The following is an 18,036-nucleotide window of genomic DNA, read 5'->3' on the forward strand; positions in this document are numbered from 1 at the left end:
TATATGCGCCAGAAATGTTTTTGGAAATTATAAGTTAATTACTCTAAAGTCTTTACCTTTATTAATATATTATATGTATAGATAAGAATATAATTGTAATGTTTATTTAGACTTTACCAATTATAGGTTGTAATTTAATATATAGTATAGATAAGGGTTATTTTCGAAACAAATTTTGGTGTCCGAGCTCAACTAATATATATACTAGTAATCTAAGTATATGAAAATACACATACATAAATAATTTATGTTATAGTTATAAGCAATGTTCTAAAATGCGACCTAGGCGCTAGGTGGAGGCCAGCCGCACCGATAAGGAGTTAAGCGGCCAACTGACGCGCTAGGCGGACCTGGATGCGCCTAGGCGGATGTCAGCCGCCTAGGGCCTATTTAAAAAAAATTTTGGCTTTTAAAATTTATTAATCACTAAGAAGCTCATTTTGAAAAATAAAATTTGGGCTTACAGTAGGTCTGTTGCAATTCTTCCTTCTCGGCTTCTCGTTATTTTCAAGTCTCGTTCCAGAGACTCCTCGGCCACGACTCCTACTCCTCCTCGGCCACGACTCCTGCTGCAAATCCGAAGCACCCTAGCTCACTTACTCAGGTTTTTCTTTTGTGTAGTATTATTCATTGGATATCACATAAATATTCATTTGAGTATGATTCTGTGTCCGATAAAGTGAGAAAAATATTGATTCAGTCGAAAATATTGATTTGAGTTGAGGTGTTGACTTGAGGTGAGATGGGTTTTCTGAAACTTTTGATTCAAAAAGTGAGCAATCATTATTTCAATCAGAAAACTTGCCTCAGCAAATTTGTATTCATTTTCAACAACTTGTTCTGATTGAAAAATATTTTCAACACCTCACAGAATGATTCTGTGGCCGTGCATTTAATTATTTCGGCATAAGCTGTTGGAAAATGAATTCAGTCGAAAATGAATTCAGTCGGAAGTTTCTTTAAAAATCATACTACAAAAAAACGGTTGGATTAGCGACGGTTATAGGATAAACCATCGCTAGTACAGCGACGGTTTTTGGTGTAGCGACGGATTTTCATAAAACCATCGCCTATAGCGACGATTTATCAAAAACCGTCGCTATTATAGCGACGGTGTATCGAAAAATCGTCACTCATATTGCGACTGTTTGAAGAAACCCGTCGCCATTTTTTGCGTCGGGTTTTTTCACCGTCGCCATGTGCGGCGGTATATTACAAGACCGTCGCAATATTAAGCGACGGTTATAGTTTATTTCACATTTATTTTTCATTAAAAAATATTAAAGAGTGTAAAATCATAGTTTCTTGCTCCTAGATGAGCAAACATTTTATAATCATAGTTTCTTGCTCCTAGATGAGCAAACAATAAAGAGATATTGATATTAGAAACATAAGTTAATTATTGATATTTACAATTTATGATTTTATATTCACATAATCATGCATGTTTTTTTGGATATATATTGTAGTTCAATATATATAAATTTTAAGGATTTGGCAGCTATTATAATTTTCATAGTCGTTTTTCTACTTGAATATGTCTATCACGTACATCTAGTAACGCTAATGCTATATATATATATATATATATATATATATATATATATATATATGAAAGAGATTGACACAGTGTTTGGGCTATCATATGATTTAAAATATTTAGGTTGAACAGTGATCCATTAAATATAATTTTGAAAAAAGGGTAAAAACCGGTCCTAAAATAATAAATTATTGTTCACATCACTACATAAAAACTGTTAATTTAGCGACGGTTATAGTTTAAACCGTCGCTAATATGCCAACGGTTAAACCGTCGCTTTAGTAGAGAGGGTTTTATCCGTCGCCTACTAAACTAAGCGACAGTTTCTCAATAACTGTCGCTACTAGCGACGGTTTACCAAAACACCGTCGCGAGTAGCGACAACTTTGAGTTACCGTCTCTTATAGCGACGGTTATAAAAAATCCGTCGCCGTTCTAAATCGGCGACAGTTTGTAAATAATCATCGCTATAGGCGACGGTTTAACTAGAAACCGTCGCTAATGGTGACCGTTTTGGCAAAAACCGTCGCTATGAGTCTGTATATTCCTACGTTCGCGAACATTTTCTTTACCCGATTTTCGCCTTCTTCTCTGGTAGTAGCGAAAATTTATCATTTTTTTCGCAGTTTCGATTTTTTATTTATTTTGTACTACTATTATTTCGTATTAATTTTATAGATTTGCTCGTCGGTGTCATCTTCCAGTGGTACGTGGATCTGCATATCTTCGCACATGTCAGGTTTTTGAAACGTTTTTTTTTTTACAGATAGTAGATTATTAATTTTGTAAATCATTGTTTTTTATTAGATAGATTAAAAACCGTCACTTCATTAAGCTACGATTTTTGAAAGACTGTCGGTTAATAAAGCGACGTTATTGTAAATAAATGTCGCTAAATATAGCGACGGTTTTTGAAACGTCGCTATATATAGCGACTGTTTCGGCAAAAACCGTCGCTTAACCGTCGCTTCATTTAGCGACGATGTGTGTATAACCGTCGCTCCGAGCGACGGTATATCTAAACCGTCGCTACATAGCAACGGTCTGTTTATCCTAACTGTCGCGATATAGCGATGGTGTTGTTCATAAAACTGTCGTTATTTGTAACGGTTTTTGAGAAACCGTCGCTATATGAAGGCTACGCAACCTCCGTTTATGGACCACCAAACCGTCGCTACAACCGTCATCTCACCATTTTTGCTACGGTTTGAACCGTCGCTAAACCCCCTTTTTTGTAGTGTCATGTTGTATAGATTTTGTGATTTTGTGGCCATGCATTGTCCGATGAAGAACAAGTTGTTGAAAATTTCGGAGAAGAGGTGGAGTAAATTTGTGATATTCAATGTGAATTTTTTAAGAAATCTGAATTCTTAATTATTTTATTGAGATGACACATTGTATTATGTTGGGAATATTTTGAACGTATTTTAAATTTGATGTTATTGTGTTGAAGTTCTAGTATGTGATTTATTATGTTTTGATACCGTAGAATCTAATTAGCCGCGCCTAGTCTCCGCCTAGACAGACTAGGCGCTGGGCTGACGTATGACTAGCGTCTAGCGAATTTTAGAACCTTGGTTATAAGTGATAAATAATAAATTTATCGAAATATGAAAGTAGGGGTATTTTTGTTTATCTATTAAAATGATCAAGTTCGGTACTATAAGGATATTATATTGTAGGTATGGATGATGGTACAATTGTAGTTTTCATTTAGGCTCTACTAACAGGAGGTTGTATTTTAATATGTCACAAAAACTCTTATGAGATAGATCAAAATTGTGAAACGTATCTCTTATTCAATTCGATTCATAAAAAAATATTAATTTTGTCAATAATATTAATTTTCATTGTAAACATGGATCGGTCGACCCGTCTCACTGATATAAATACGTCTAATAAGAGATCTACTCTTATTATATAATATAGATGAGAGCAATTTTGAATTTTAGAAACAAATATTGGTGTCTTTAATGGGCTCAACTATTATCTATCATATCTATCCTATCTATCCTAAATAATTAAAGATGAGCACATTATAGAAACTGTCATGTAAGACACCAAATTATTTATATCCCTTTTTGCCCCACATTATAACTACATAATCCGAACACCTTTCGAGCCCATAACCTCTGATTCGGCCCACCTCAATTCTACAAAATTTATCTCCCAACAGAATAGAAAGCGCAATCGGACTCACCATCTCGATCGAATTGCTCATCCGGCAGGGCAACAATCCAGGTAAGAATCGGCTATACATGTTTTATTTTGTTTGTGATGGCTTCTCTGTGCGTGATTTGTGGTTTCTTGGTTGAATTCGGATCAGTTATTGAGATTAACTCTTGGGTTTCCTATATTTCTACATAATTGTTCTTTTGAACATCGAAGAACTCCCTTCTACGGAAGCTTTACTCCTCTGAAACGAGATATTGTAAGTGCTATTACTACACACACTAGCACAGACATTCACTTTGGCTAGCCCAACCCTGTATTAATTTTTCATTTCACTTTCGTGTCTGAGACACGAATTTGAACATCTTAGATTTTTGTTTTCACCGGCAATCTTTATTTCTTACGTTATTTTTTTTTTGGGCAGAGCTGGAGCCTGAGTTGTGGCAATTATTGGAGTTTCAAGCCCAACATAAGACCAAGAGCCTGCTTTTCCCAGGTGGGCGTGAAATTACTTCGTTTGATGTGTTTGATTGTGTTTTTGTGGCGAGTATTTTTGCAGAATGAAATGATATATAGTTGAACGTTAAATTTGGGTAGAGCTTTGATTTTTATTATCCCGCAGGTCTTTTGAATTTTTGTGGTGTGTTGGGAGATTCTTGGAAATAATGAATAAAAATATGTCCACCTGCAATTCTGAATTGATGAAGAAATAATGGGCTGTTTGGTTGTTGCTCTTCCGTGAAATGATAGTAGATTTGATGAGACTTTATCCTTTTCTAGGAAGCGTAACTTCACTAATCAAAGCTGCTCTGGGAAAAAAGTAGCAAACATGTTCTAGATGATACTCGATAGGTTTGGATTTCAAAATTTGCATTTTTAGAAAATTTGAAGTAGAAGATCTGAATTTATTTTATGTGTGCACAGTAGATCAGCCCTTCAATTATGGCGGGATAAAATATTGGGACAATGGTTTATTCTCATTCAATTTTTCATAATAGATTCATTAACATGCTGTATTTGTTTTTAGTTTTCCAGGTTACTTTGTGATCTATACGAGTGGTATGTTATGTGTAGTGCAGTGTAAATTGGATATGAAAACTCCTCTTTTTTATTCAGGGTTACGCCAAAATGTTTGAAAAACTGACCAACTAAAAATTCCATTTGGTAGCCAAAACCCTTTACCAACATATTTTTTGGTGGTTCACGTGTTTTTTAATCATCACAAAGGTTACAGTTCTCAAATTCGAAAATGTTATTCTAAATGTAAAGGAAATGTAAATATGTTTCTTTTATATATATATATATATATATATATACACACAGGAGGTTCATGTGCAATACCCATGTAATGGAGTTGTTTCCCGCACTGACTATTTGTATTTTATTTAATATTTTTGAGAGTGCGAAAGAATTAAATATATAAAAATAACACAAAATTTAATTTCGTTCTAAATATCTTTTCTAAACATGTGAGAGTGTGAAAAAATGTGAATTGTAATGTTTAAACATGTTTTGTGTGAATCTGTTATTTTATTACTTGACTCATTGAAACTTAAACATGTCTACAAAAATATCTAAGAATTGCATTCTAAATATTGTCACAAGTTAAAATACTATTTAGCTTCAATGTCTTCTCCTTTTACACGGGCTATTACTCTTATATACTAATAATCTACATATGCGAAAATTCGCAGTCATAAAAAAATTATGTTATATCATTATAAGCGATAAATAATAAATTTATTGAGATATGAAAGCATGTGCATTTTTATTTATCTACTAAAATTACCGAATTGTTGATGCATTATTATTGTTATTATTATTATTATAATATATATATGTTATTATTATATAAGAAGTAAGATTGTAGATATATAATTGTTGTTATATAATAATAATAATAAACAAAAAAATAGAGAAACAATTCCATCCTCTGGGCTGGGCCGACCCATCACCAGACCGCCGCCCAGCCACCGGAACTTGCGAGAGTAGCACGTCGCGCACATGACAGGGTGAGACAAACCGTTTCAATTCCTTCGTTTCGACGACTCTTGACCCAGACCAACCACGCCACACTCTTCCCACTCACCGCCCTACGACCCATTACCTCCCAGCGACCGACACTTGTTTCTTTGATCTGTTGCACCTCGATTTCATTCAAGGACGTTCATAGAATAGTTTTGAACTGGCCCCTACCTCGAAGGTATAAAAGTTGATTATTTTTCGTTCATTATGCGTGTTAGGGCAGATTTTGCGTGCCACTAGTTGTTTCTCAATTTGTATTTATTTGTAATATTAGTGTTTTTCTTCAATATATTCTGATCTTTTGTGTCAAAGCCATAAACAAATTTAGACTTTTGTAACATTTAGATTCGTGAAGGTCCTAGCGGGATTTGCGCATTGGCAATACAATATGCAAAGAACATGGGCTTAACAGTTATTGCCTCCACAGGTGACATAGTTTACTCCATTATAGTCTTAAGCCCATGCTCGTTTTCTTGACAATTTATGATGTCTTAGTTGTCTAGATTGTTACATATGCTTCTTCTTGTCGATGCCTTTTGAAGGAAGTAGCAACACATTTTCAATGTGTCATGATTATGGCGCTGACATTTGTTTAGATCACACATCGAAAAGCTTTTTACGGGAGGTCGTCAAGAAAACTGGATACTTAGGTAACTTTGCACCTATCTTTTCATTGAAATTTGATGGTTGGCGTGATTTTTATTCTCTCCTAACATAATTCGTTAAGCACCATGATGTGGTAGGCTGTAGCTGCTGCTTAATTGTTAGTCTGTGTTTAGTCGGCGGGATTAATTATCCCATCCAGTCACATGTTTACTTGCAATTTTGTGCAATGGTTATTTATACACATCAATCAAATAATGAATTAAAATATTACACCTACTATATTTACATTATGCATATAATTTATTCATTAAAAGGGTAAAACTGTAATTCATCAACTAACAACAAATTTAATTAACAAACTAAACAATTACTATATAGCCATTATAATCCTACATCCTACTCAAATAATTCAAGGGTCCACTTCGTACGTAGGATGAGATAATAGAACGATTAATAACTTGATTTATAGATGGTTGACAGGGAAGAATATGTAATTATATTTTTGGTAAATAATATTATGTGTGGAGTGATTTGTAAAGTAGGATAAGTTAATTATTATAAAAATCTACACTAAAATGCTCTTCACTGTAACCTCAATCCATCCTATTCTCTTCCCCCAACTTTTGTTTTTTCTATTATTTACAGTCAAGGACATATTGGTTTGTCTGTCATAGTCCTCAACACTATACATTGCGTCTGAAATCTTGGCCAAAATGCACAGTGTTTTTCTGTCAATCCTAATAGATATCAAAATACTAAAAAGAAGACAAACAGGGGCTTCCTTAACAATCAAGGCTTCATCAAGCCCACCAAACTGGACCTAATAATCTTAACATTATTTGTCCTATCTAATCACATCTACCCAACTAAACGCAGCCTAAACAAAAATGAAATCACATGTTTTTTGAATGGAAATATGAAAACCAAAACTAGTATTCTAGTATGATTCAAACTAAATCTAAATCAAATAATAGGTGAGACTAAGAGTTCATTTGGTTGGAGAAGCCAACGAACTAAAAACATTTAAAAAAAATTGTTTTTCTTAAAAAATATATTCTTTGGTTACAATAGTTGTTTTGAAAAAGCACTTTAATGCTTTTACTTCTATATAAAAACAAAAACAATAGTTTTTTTTAACATTTATTCAAGTGTCTTTCTACTTTTTTTAGTAAAAACACTTAAAAAAGCTGAATTTAACCTGAAAAATATGTAGACTCGTACTATTTAAACCACTAGAAACCTATTTCTGCATGAAGTTATGGACCTTGAAAAGCTGATCCCGTTTGGTGGAATAAAGGCTTGATAGTTATTGTTTTAGAATGGGTGGCGCCTATTGGCCTCTTTTATCACCATAAATCATAACTTAGTTGATTACTATTATTGGAGATTCAAATGGATTTTAAATTACCAATTGTTTATATCTAGTGGTAATGATGCTAAGGTTTCAAATGGATTTTAAATTACCAAATGCTTCTATTTAGTGGTAATGATGATGCTAAGGTGTAGAAAGTAGAATGATATATTGTAAATAATAGAAAGATCTAATTGGATATGTTTTATTTTTGTTAAGATTGAGGTGTATCGACTAGTTGATTGTATAGCCCTTAATGTAGGAATATCCTAGCCCATTTGGTCTATTCATTTAAGCATCTTCTGTTGTAATGAGTCTGTCTTGAAAGCGATAAAATCTCTTTTAAGCTTTTCCTCAACTACATGGCTACTACGGTTTTCTTATTAAAGTAGCATGTTAATTTACACTTAAGTGTTCGTAAACTTGTACGTTGTCTAGAGAAAACTGAAATGGTGGAGAATTTTTTTATTCCCACCTAGTTGCTAATCATCTTTTCAGGTGTTGATTTTGTTCTTGATTATGGAGCTTCCAATCTTCAAAGAAACATTGAGTGCTGTCGTAGCAGGGGTAAGGTTTTCATTGTGGATTTGCATGGAATGCTATCTAATAGCATAAATCTTGCTATGCTAGAAAAAAAACAGGTTGAAATTAAAGGTAAAAATTATTAATTTCTTCGTAATAGTGCTCGGTGTTGGCTACATGCTCATCCTCGTTTGTTTTTCAAGCGTACAGTTTATCATTATTGTTTGCAGTTTTTGATCTACAATCTAGAGATTTGGCTTCTAAAGCTTCTCTGATCGCACAAGTGAGAACTCATTTGTGGCCTGCCGTTCTTACAAAAAAGGTTATCCCTGTAGTGGGGTATCGTTTTGCTGTGACTGAAGCTCAAAAAGCTCTGAGCCTTTTGAAGGAAAATGATAATATTGAGAAGATTATTTTGCGTATGAATTTTGAGATGACCAGTCGCCATCTTAAAATGGACTAAGATAGTGTTTGCAAAAATTCATTTTAAGTGCTTATAAATTTCTAGCAATAAAATGTTTGAAAATTATATGTAGAAGTTGCGGAAGCATTTAAAATAAGTTCTTGCAAATACTATCTAAATATATCCATGTCCGAGATCATGATGCAAATAAATTTATGGGGCAGTTTAATTTATAGTCACATTGTGTGTTTTTTTTAATATATTAACATCTTTATTCACAGTTTTTGAGTCGATTCAAAATAATAGCAGGTACTCTGTTAACAAGGAAGTGGACTTCATCTTATTTAATGAGTTATGCTATGCTTGTAGCGAATTCATAAATCTAACATACACTGATTCCTAAATTATAATCTAACAAATTCAGTACGATGAAATAATATTATATTTCTAAGTATCGTGTGATAGATACACTGATTTTTGTATCACTATTATGAAATATCATAGTTGAAGAACATGAAAGAGTTTTGTGTCGGCAAATGCTGTCTAACCAAATTTTATTGAACATATATTTTAACTCTAACCTAATGTGGATGTAATACAAAGATAATTCGTTTGACGGAAAAGGTTGTGTGGTTGATAGGATATTTCTTTTTAACAATATTCTCTATTAAACAATATATGCACGATGATATATATGAACACCAATATATATCTGATATATTACTAAATTAAGAAATGTAATATCATTTTGTTGTTCAAACTTTGTAATAAAAAAAATAACTTATAAAATATTTACAAATTCATTGTTGATTTTTTTAATCTAATAATAATTAATCTATTGAATTTTTATTCACAATAAATTAATATTAATTAAAATCTAAAAAAAAATACAATATGTTAACAAGAAAATTGCATGCATAGATAATAATTTAAGAAACTTACCGAGTTAACGAGGAACCAAAGTTGTATGATTGGAATTTAAATTTTTTTAAAAAAGAGTTGGATATTAAAGATTTATGACTGAGATATAAATATGATGGAACAATTTTCAAAAACTGATTTTTAATTGTGTTTTTTTTTTCACTTTTATAAGTTATTTTAGATTTCTTTATTTTTAATTATTTATTGCTACGTTTTTTATGGAAAATTTTATTTGCTATGCATTTCATAACAAATTAAGAAAAGGAAAACTAATCTAATTAAAGAAAAAAAATGGTAAGATATAAAATTTGTGATGGTAAGAAGGCTTAAAACAAGGAAATCAAAACAAGTATACAATACACAACTAATGTCCATGAAAGCACAACAGGAAGAATTACAACACAAAGAACTGGAAAGAAAAAGAATTTAGCTTGCAGCTCAGACAACTACATTAAGAAAGATTCTAAGTGTAATTCTTTCAGATCAGCAAAGTGGACAGATATCAACGAAGGCTATTGAATGCTCTTGAATTCCGAGGATGTTGTAAATACTTGTAACTTAATAAATGATCCAATGATTTGTATTTTTTGTCTTCTGTCAAAGGGTTAAAAAATTCATTTTGGCATTGATTTAGACTTGGAGTACGGACTTTTATTTTTTGCAAAAATTACCATTGGGTTCTACGTGTCGGTATCACTTGGTAAGTGTAATAATTTTTGTCATGTAGTGATATGATGACCCTCATCTGATAGCTGATAGATTTCGCAAGCCTCAAATTAAGCACGGTGAGTTATCAGGTCTCCTCTTTGTTATGATCTCGAACACTTAAAAAAAATTCGAAGGGTTAAAAGTCCAAAATATACTCAAATAGATCTCTTCAACCTTATGAAAGACTTCTCTAATATGAACTTCTTATGTCTTCTGCTCAGGTACACTTACCTTTCTTGAGCGAACTTTTAATGAAACAATCTTCTACTTGTCTTAAGCACGTGCTCTGATATTGTTACTTCTCGGTATTGATCTAGTACTCACTGATCTTCTGAAGGCTTGGTAGACTCTAGCTGATTAGATCGTTGATCTGGTGCTCTATTGATTTCTGATCAGATAAGTTCGGGACTTCAAAGTCTCTGACTACTTCACTTGGTCTTCTGCTCTGATGAAGTCTAATGCTATCATGAAATCTTCTGATCTTATCGATGTACAACTTAGACTTCAAGAGTTCTTGATACTCGAGTGATCTGGACTTTTCCAATTTGTGAATCTTGGTCCAGATTTTTATTGTTTTTCTTAAAGACATGATCCTCGTGCTGTTGCTTCTGGACCTTATCACATGATGTGCTGGCAACCATAGTGAGATCTATTTGTCGCGCTGTTGCTCAGCCATCTCGTTCTCTGGCTCTGCTTGAGCCGGTGGACTGGACGGGGTTGGCTGATTTGGTTGGGTTGGAATATTTTAGATTATACTGGATATTGGTTGAAGGATAATGTTTGGGCTAGAGTAATCATAGGGTTTGATTTGGCTAGTATGTCTGATGGGGTTGGTTTAGATGATGGGGTTTTCTGGGCTGGTTGTTTATTTATTTACAGGTTTAGAGCACCTATTACATCCACCACATCATCAAAAATCGTGAGCTTCACTGGCACATATCCATTATAACAACATATCTCTTTTACCAACGTTCTTTTAACATTAAAACTTATTATTTATGGGTCTCACATTTCACTCAATCATCTTAAATTTTTTTTCATATTAAATAATATATTTTAAATATATTTTACATTATTTAAATCATTATTCTAATTTTTAAAATAATCTTACTTTTTAATAAAATAATTTAATTAATTTTAAAAAAATAATATTAATATTTTTTTAGATATATTTATTAAATAAAGTAGATGTCGAAAGAAATACCACGACGGACTGGAAGAAAAATTTAAACACGATGTGAACACAATTTATTTAAAGTTACAATATAATTATGAAATTGAAATGAAACAATAACTTAGAAAATAAACCACACTTTATTTCCAAAAAAATTTTTTTTAAAAAAAACAAATCCAACCAAAAGAAAAATAATAATAATATGATACAAAAATTTATTATGGGAAGTTGGTGAAAAATATCAAATCAAAATATTTCTTTGGGTTCACTCCCTACCCACAAAATTGTGGTACTATGTCATACAAAATGTGGTATACTTCATGTGAAAATGTGGTACACTTCATGTGGAAATGTGGTACTAAAAAAGTACTCAGGGACTGAACACAAAAAAAATCGATGGCTGGGGACTGAGGGCCAATTTTCCCGAATTTATTACGCGTGGGGCCCGCATGAAAAAAACAAAAAATAAAAACATTTAATAAAAAACTTGTGGGGCCCGCGTGGTTAAAATTTAAAAAAAAAATGGGTGGGTATTAACAGAGAAGGGTGTTAAATGAACATTATTGTGAGTGCCCTTCGTGATAGGAAGACTTTTTGTAACATCAGCATACAAGATGTGTTTTGGATAGTGATAACACATAAAACTAACATATTTTACGCGACCAATATTTTAGTTTCAACGTGTTATTTTAATCCAAATATTTAAATAATTTATTTTTAAATAAAACGCTTATAAGTTATTAAAACAACTTATAAGAAACAAAAACTCATAAGTTGTTCTAAATAAATTTAATCAAACACTCTTTAACTACGGTACAAGATATATTTAATAGATTGCTGAAAGGGCAATTTGCCATCTTAAAATGAGCTAAATGTTTCCTCAACAAAATAAAATTAACTTATAGTTTTATATTCTCCGAATTTTTCTAACGGAATATAATTTTCAAAATTTTACTTCATATTGCATCTATTCAAATATATTTAATCTTTACCAAATCGAAATTAAAATTTTCAATTGAAATTATTGCAAAATAACACCCATCAAAACACTTATTTACCTAGTTTCCAAGAAAGAAAAAAAACCCAACATATTTACCTTGCTTGTTAAATATAACGGAAAGAGAGACTTCTAAATGTTAAATATATCAGCCTAATAGCAACTACCAGAACTAGATTAGTAAAACACTAGAATGGTTTATCGGTCTTCAATAATCTTCACATGACGTCGTTTTTTCTGGAACTAGCAATAATTTACCTGCTCCTCCAGGGCTCTATGTGCCTCCGCGGCCTCATCGAAACTGAAAATTTTACCAATTATTGGCTTTATATGTCCATCTTCTATCAATGGCCAAAGTGTTGCCGCTACATCAGACCAGAGCCGCCTCCTTTCAAAAAGATCTATACTTCTCACATCCGCCCCTAGGTATTGTTAATCATCATTAATCAAATGGAACAACATAACAATAATAACAATAAAAGAAATAAATTAAACAAAAAAGTCATCTAAAATTGTTGGATAATGATTCTACCTATGATACTTATACCCTTCTTCATGAGGAAGGAAAGGTCAATATCCATCCGACTCCCAATCTCATGTCCTGAAATGACAAGAGACCCACCTTTAGCCAGACAATCCATGTTCTTTTGAAAATGATCTCTTCCACAGACATCTAGTATAATGTCTACTCCTGAAAAAGGATGACTGAGTTAGACTTAAAATCTATTATTGGTCTCACGAGATAACTCAAGGCATCGGTGACAAAGAATGAGGTCACGTCAGACATACTAAACCAAGCATTGAAGTTGGTAAAATAAAATCCCCACAGATCTACCAAAAACTCATAAACTACTTTTATCTACAAAGTACAAACTCATAAACTACTTTTCCTCAGTTTTCAATTTTGAGGAATCCTGCTATTCCTATCAGCATATTATCGCGTGAAATGTAATGTGACAACATAGATATGCTCCAATCAACACAATACCATATAAACATAGAATGCGCACCATTTCTGCAGGTCAATAAGAAACCTGGGAAAGATTTGCCAATCATCTAACTCATTTTAGGTTCAAATATAGCAACTACGACAATGCCTTCACTCACATACTTTTGACTTGATAAGACAACAAAAGGCAAGATAATCATGTACAAAAATGAGGCACAAGATAATCACGTACAAAAATATAGCAATTACGACAACGCCTTCACTCGCATACTTACTAAACAAGGACAACGGATCTGAAACGTAAAAAGCATGATAATTTTGCATGTACCTTTTTCTCCCGTTTCAGCCTTCACGCGCTTGCAGACGTCTTCTTTTCTGTAGTTGATGCAGACTTCTGCTCCTAGTCTTTGGCAAATTCGAAGCTTTTTTTTCGTTCCTAAAAAAGGTCCATTTAGTTGCATATTATTTGATGACTATTTCACAAAACAATGTGGGGTATGGACGTGGTGCTGAGGCGGTCACACCTCAGAAAATCAATATTATACATCACAAATTACACATCAGTTCTCATTTTGAGCCATTACATGAGTAGTAGGTCAACTCAAGTGGTTATAGAGATAGAAGTCATCGATCCCTAACTTTCTGAGAAGGCAATGTAATGTTCTAATGTACAACTTAAAGTCCATCTATTCCAAATCTCCATTATATTCATACAAGATAATTGTCCCCACTACTCAGTTATCATACTTGCCCGGTATGGCCTTGAAGAAAAAACAATCATGTGATATTGCTAGCATTAGCGCGATAGTTCAGTGGATTCATACACAAGTTAAAATTAGACACTAGATTACCATATTATTTTCCCTAATCAAGATAACTCGAATACACCAAATTCTCCAATCAAGTGCATTGAAATAATCAAATGCATAAGCCCATGAATGGTTAAAACGCAATATTTTAGGGTAAATTAAATCAAAATGAAAATAATAAACAATATTACCTGCCAGCGCAAATACTTTACAACCAATATGCTTAACATATTGAATAGCAATAAAGTCAGTTCCCCCCGCAATATCATGTATCCTGCAATCGGTCTCAAAATTAACATTTTTAATGTTTTGATATTGTGTAAATATCAATTGTTTTTTTAAAAAAAGGAGGAAATACCAAGATTGTGTTGCCAATGGTGACGTTTTTCAATACTGAAAGAGCAAAAATAGTTAACCGTGATGCTTCGGGCAACACTGCTGCTTGAACAAGGGAAACCCCTGAAGGAATTCGCAGAACATCACGTTCGTGAACCACAACAAACTCCGCATATGCACCCCCAAAATGAAGACTCGCACAAACCTGTATAAATAGAAAACAAAAATGCAGTCACAATAAACCTAATAATTAAATGTGATAAACAAAAACCTATAAACTACTCGATCATTGATAAACTAATACTCACCTCATCACCCTCTTCAAATTCACATGTGTCAGAGCCAACAACAGTAACTTTCCCCGAACACTCACATCCAATACCTTCACGGAAACCATACTGATGAAAAGGGGCACCCTGTCGGAGCCAAGTGTCACAGACGTTTAGTCCAATCGCTTCTACTTGTATGATGTATCATAATTTCATAAATTTTAACAGTGGGTTTTGGACGCTCTTTTATTCGAAGAACATCCGGACCACCGTGTTTTTCATAATCCACAACCTTCATCTGCAGGTTGAACATAGCAAATATTAGACAGATATCGAAACATGAGAATGTTCCCAATTCACTCTCAAGTTAAGTAAAATCAACTTTACAGCTGCGCACAATCATAACACATGCAACTATTTTCACTATAACCTATAATAATTTCAAAAACTCTGTTTTTTTTTCAAACAAAATCATAACCAATGAACCACTCTCGTTCGCATAAACTATGATCCAATTCCATTCTAAAACATTTATTTGGGTAAAGGTTTTCAAAACTGCTTCTGGAATTAATTGTGAAAACTTGATGCTTCTGTTGGTTTTTCATATGCATATTATGAGCGATGGGTTGGCCTCTTTAAATGTGAGGAGATGAAGCAGCTGGAAACTAGGCTTGAGCAAAGCATCGCAAGAATCAGAGCAAAAAAGGTACATAACCATTCAGAAAGAAAACTTACTGTATTTTCAATTCCCCACTAAAAATTTCCTTTAAAAATACTTTAAAAAAAAGAAGAAAACTTACACTATTTTTTAGCGGCTAAAAACCGTCGCTAAGTTTCGAATTTTTTTTAAAAAAAAAACTGACACAGCCCCACACCCTCTCTCATGTGAGTGGACGTTATAACGCCCACTCACATTGGAGAGTGTGTGTTAGGGTGCTATCAATGTGGGTGCTCTTATGAATTTTTAAACTACCATACTTAAATTATAATAAAACTCATATTAAAATGTATACACTATACACAAATAATTTTTTTATATATATTTACATTCTAATTATATATAAATTGAATTATATATTATAACATGGTCAAAACTCAAAATCTTTTTACCCACTCGACCCAAACTCGACCCAAGCACTAAACTCTAAAAAAACCCCAAACACCACCACTCGACCCACTCTCCACTCACTCGACCCAAAATCGACCCACTTACCACCCAGTCGACCCAAACTAAAAATTGACCGCACACATTACAATCTTCTCCACTCGACCCACTCACCACTCGACCCAAAGTTAAAAATTCACCACAAACATATTACATATTAATAAAATCAAATCGATATCTTTAAATTCAAACAAATTACATATCATTCAACCATATCTTCTACAAAATTCTCCAATAGATGAAAATATGTTTTGTTTTTTTCTTCCACATCTTATCTTGATCATAGGTGGCAGTACTAATATATCATCAAGTGACCACTCGTTCTGATTCAGAACATGATAAATTGGCTCAAAATAGGCTAACGACCATATCATAACAGAATAATACTTTGAGCACAAGGAATAAAAATTAACAGAGCATTATGTACCTCCTCAGTAACAGCATTTTCATTATTCTTTGTTGATTTGCAGTTCTTTTTTAAGTGACCAATTTCACCACAGCTCCAGCATTTCAAATTTTTTTCAAAAGTGTTTTTGTATTTTCCATTTCTTGACTTGGACCTACCGCGACATCGGTTAGAACTCTTTTCGCCACTCATGTCCCTTCCTCTGTTCTCGAGATTTAGAGCAGATTTCGATGATGTTCCTTCAACCGAATCCATCCTGCGAACTTCTTCAGCAAAAATTTGATGTCTGACATCATTGAATTGTAGATTTCCTTTTCCAACAGAGTTGCTAACTGCTGCCCGCATTGGTTCCTAAAATATTTGGTAAAGACGCTAAAAGAATAAGTGCACGAATCTCATCATCAAAATTAATTTCAACCGATGTTAGCTGAGAAACAATCGTGTTGAACTCATTGATGTGTTTAGCCACCGAAGCACATTCTCCCATTTTCAAGTTGAATAAATTTTTGATGAGACGTACTTTGTTGTTTGCTGATGGCTTCTCGTACATGTATGATAAAATGGACATAATCTCTTCTGTGGTTTGTGCCTCCGCTACGTTATGTTCAACATTCTTCGTTAGGGTCAATTGTATCACACCTAACACCTGTCAGTCAAGGAGCTCTCAATCATCATCCTCCATATTTTTCGATTTCTTTCCTGATAGAGGTTGGTACAACTTCTTACTATACAGATAATCTTTAATCTGTAACCGCCAGAATGAAAATTCTGTTCCATCGAACTTGTTGGTTCCAAGTCCCGATCCATCAACTCCGGTCATCGCTTCTCTAGCCTTAGCAAAAAAATATTTTTTGATGTGAAAGATCAGACAAAGCTGCAAGCACATAGCATACTTAGAATTTTAAGAAATTTTACAACAAGGCTCTGATACCAATTGTTGGGTAATTACACCGAAAATTACGGAATAAAATAATCAACAAGAACACAAATATTTATGTGGTTCATCCAATATAGGTTACGTCCGCGGAGCTACTGCAAATCTTTATTATAGGGAGAAAATATTACAAATATATACAACAATCAATCTCTCACAATCTCAACATCGAGTATTACCGAGAAAATATTTTCTCTAACTCACACAAGCATAACACTCAATTTTTTTCTTCTCTCTTGAGTTGCTCTCTTGAGCTTTGGATGCTTAGAAAGTTTGTTGGGGAGGTCAAAGGGAATAAGAGGCAAATTAATGAAGTTTTAAAAGCAAATCTTCAAAAGTGAGATATTCTCTATGTATTTACTATTTCAAGCATAATTCAGCACTTTATTGGTATTTTTTCTCTAAAAAATTGAACTTTCGAATAATTGGCAATCAAATTGAGAGCCCTCGGACGGACACACTAATTAGAAGCATAGCAACGATTCATGTAAGGTAAGTCAGTCACACATGTCCTTCACATTAATTTATTCATTCTATAATCGAAACACTGATCTACCATGTAGCATGGTAATTTGATTCTTGTATTTGCGTGTTACTGTTAAATTATACAATCATTCTCTCTGAATAAATTTTTAAAATTTCTTTGCATGGAAGCCGGTTATTTCTTAAACTCGAGAGTTATTTAATTTTAAAAATAATATTGTGTTACACTAAATAAATTTTCAAATGAAATGTTAAAACTTGAGATT

The 18,036-nt window shown here is 33.1% G+C and overlaps 2 protein-coding genes across 2 annotated transcripts; one reads left to right on the top strand and one right to left on the bottom strand.

Annotated features, from left to right (window-relative positions):
- The first annotated feature begins 3,724 nt into the window (after nt 1-3,724).
- Nucleotides 3,725-8,854, top strand: LOC142540768 (uncharacterized). Its single transcript, XM_075647143.1, has 7 exons — nt 3,725-3,781; nt 3,867-3,971; nt 4,137-4,208; nt 6,083-6,164; nt 6,280-6,387; nt 8,193-8,348; nt 8,447-8,854. Exons 4-7 carry the CDS (start codon nt 6,137-6,139, stop codon nt 8,677-8,679), a joined length of 525 nt encoding a protein of 174 aa, XP_075503258.1. The 5' UTR covers nt 3,725-3,781; nt 3,867-3,971; nt 4,137-4,208; nt 6,083-6,136; the 3' UTR covers nt 8,680-8,854.
- A 3,697-nt stretch (nt 8,855-12,551) lies between these two features.
- LOC142538489 (uncharacterized) lies at nt 12,552-16,698 on the bottom strand. Its single transcript, XM_075643805.1, has 9 exons — nt 16,375-16,698; nt 15,009-15,080; nt 14,822-14,929; nt 14,594-14,718; nt 14,369-14,451; nt 13,697-13,804; nt 12,952-13,110; nt 12,678-12,841; nt 12,552-12,572 (listed from the first exon to the last, which is right to left on the bottom strand). The coding sequence occupies exons 1-9, from the start codon at nt 16,696-16,698 to the stop codon at nt 12,552-12,554; spliced, it is 1,164 nt and encodes a 387-aa protein (XP_075499920.1).
- Between the last annotated feature and the right edge of the window lie 1,338 nt (nt 16,699-18,036).

This window comes from Primulina tabacum, chromosome 3 (genome assembly GCF_025594145.1).
Source record: "Primulina tabacum isolate GXHZ01 chromosome 3, ASM2559414v2, whole genome shotgun sequence".
In the NCBI taxonomy this organism is placed as follows: domain Eukaryota; kingdom Viridiplantae; phylum Streptophyta; class Magnoliopsida; order Lamiales; family Gesneriaceae; genus Primulina; species Primulina tabacum.